General features: G+C 21.4%; 1 protein-coding gene across 1 annotated transcript in view; it reads left to right on the top strand.

The window, feature by feature from the left end:
- Positions 1 to 1,145, top strand: part of LOC102678317 (fibrillin-1-like) — a 17,772-nt gene extending 16,627 nt beyond the window's left edge. Inside the window, exon 14 of the mRNA XM_006623558.2 lies at positions 786 to 1,145. Within this exon, the coding sequence (XP_006623621.1) occupies positions 786 to 1,129 (344 nt within the window). The 3' untranslated portion in view covers positions 1,130 to 1,145. The remainder of the gene's footprint in view (positions 1 to 785) is intronic.
- Positions 1,146 to 1,921: the final 776 nt, after the last annotated feature.

Here is a 1,921-nt window from a genome sequence, read left to right as displayed (position 1 = left end):
TTTTTTTTTTTATATTATTTTATAATTTATTTTTTTTATATTTTAATAAAGAGTCCTAGTTAGGCAAAGGATAATCATGATTATAATAATTATATAATCATATTATCAATCTGGTTGAACTATTTTATTTTATTTATGTTGCTATATATAATGTAAAAATAAATTACTCATAATTCAAAATATAAATTTCAATATTTTTATATTATCAATTTTTGTATATATTTTGATATCTAGAATTAATTATTCAAAGCTATATTTATATTATATTTTTATAAATATCTATATACATATATATATACATATATAAATTTTTATTCTTTTAAATTCTCAAGACATCCTCGTTTCATTTTGATTAATTTCTTGCTTTTGTTAATATTTTAAACAAAATTACTGACAAGATATTATTTTTAAGAATTAATTTTTTATTTTAGAAATTTAAATTAGAAATCTAAAATTTAAGATTATAGAAATTTATGCATATGAATCAAAATAAATCAATCAAATAGTACTCATTTTTTAAATAAATATCAATTATTATTTGGATTAAATTCAAAGTATTAGAAATTACTAGAAATTAATTTATCATTTTAGAAATAGTTTATTTAAGATTATTATATACAAGAATTTGAATTGATACACAATTATAAATTATTAAGATATTATTTTTCCAAATAAATATCTACTTGCATAAATTAGATTCAAAATATTATTATTGTGTAAATATTAAAAATTATAAATCTCTTTTGAATATACTACTCATTAGAAATAAATTACATCTTTAACAGATATCGACGAATGCGCGGAAGGTTTGGATTCTTGTGAAGGTGAGGTCTGTTATAATCAGCCGGGTGGTTATAGCTGCGCGAAACTTCCAAAACCAAGAACCAGGAAGCCACTTACGACAGCCTTACCACTACCAACGAATAAGAAATGTATTCCTGGAATGAAATTGGTTAACAATCGCTGCATCGACATCGATGAATGTCGCGAAATAGAAGATGCATGCAGTAGTAACGAGGAATGCATTAACACTGTAGGAAGCTATATGTGCGAGTGCAAAATTGGTTTTCAACGTGAGAATTTGACTCAAGCCTGCGTGGATATTAACGAGTGCCAAACACAGGTATGATCTTCCATGATCATGCTTTCAATAATGACATAATAATGATCAGAAATAAGTTTTATAAAAGGTTCTATCTGTAAAATTTTTTTTAAATTACAATTCTTGTAACGTATAGAACATGAAACTATATTCTCTAAAGATAAGTATCTATTTGAGAATAAAACTATCGCCAATTCCTCTCGAAAGTATTTAAAAGAATACAGTATTGAGAGTGATTATTCGAGAATAATACTCAATTGAGAGCGAGAATTTTTTAAAGTGTTCTTAAATAGATATAATTATAGATTTGAATAATAGTTTCGTATTTTGAGTTAAAATTGGTTGAGACAAACACGATATAATTTGAATAAGATAAAATAAGAAAAAATAATATAAATCTATTTTCAATGGTTCTAATGAGTAATTTTTATGGAAAAAATTCTTAAGTAAGTATAATTGAAAAATTTATCTAAAAATTTATTCATTTCATAAAATTGATTTGATTTCATTTATTATGAAAATCATTACAAATTGAAATACAAATTTTCTTTCAATTAAATTATTTGTTATATCTAGAAATTATGTAATTGAATTAATTCTAAAGAAAGAGATAAAATTTTCAATTTCAATGATTTCATCTTATTAAAATTTTTTGAATAAAATATATTTAACATACGAAAATTTAAACAATTGAAAAAACAACGATTTTGTATAAAAATTAAAACAACTCGAGTTATTTATAAGTTAAATTTTTATTATTGCTATTTTTAAAACTCGAATAATTAATTTTTTTTTCTTATGTATTTTATATATATATAT

Source organism: Apis dorsata, unplaced genomic scaffold, assembly GCF_000469605.1.
Source record: "Apis dorsata unplaced genomic scaffold, Apis dorsata 1.3 scaffold_906, whole genome shotgun sequence".
Taxonomy (NCBI): domain Eukaryota; kingdom Metazoa; phylum Arthropoda; class Insecta; order Hymenoptera; family Apidae; genus Apis; species Apis dorsata.
Note: the sequence above shows the minus strand (reverse complement) of the source record. Positions and strands in the feature narration are given on the sequence as shown.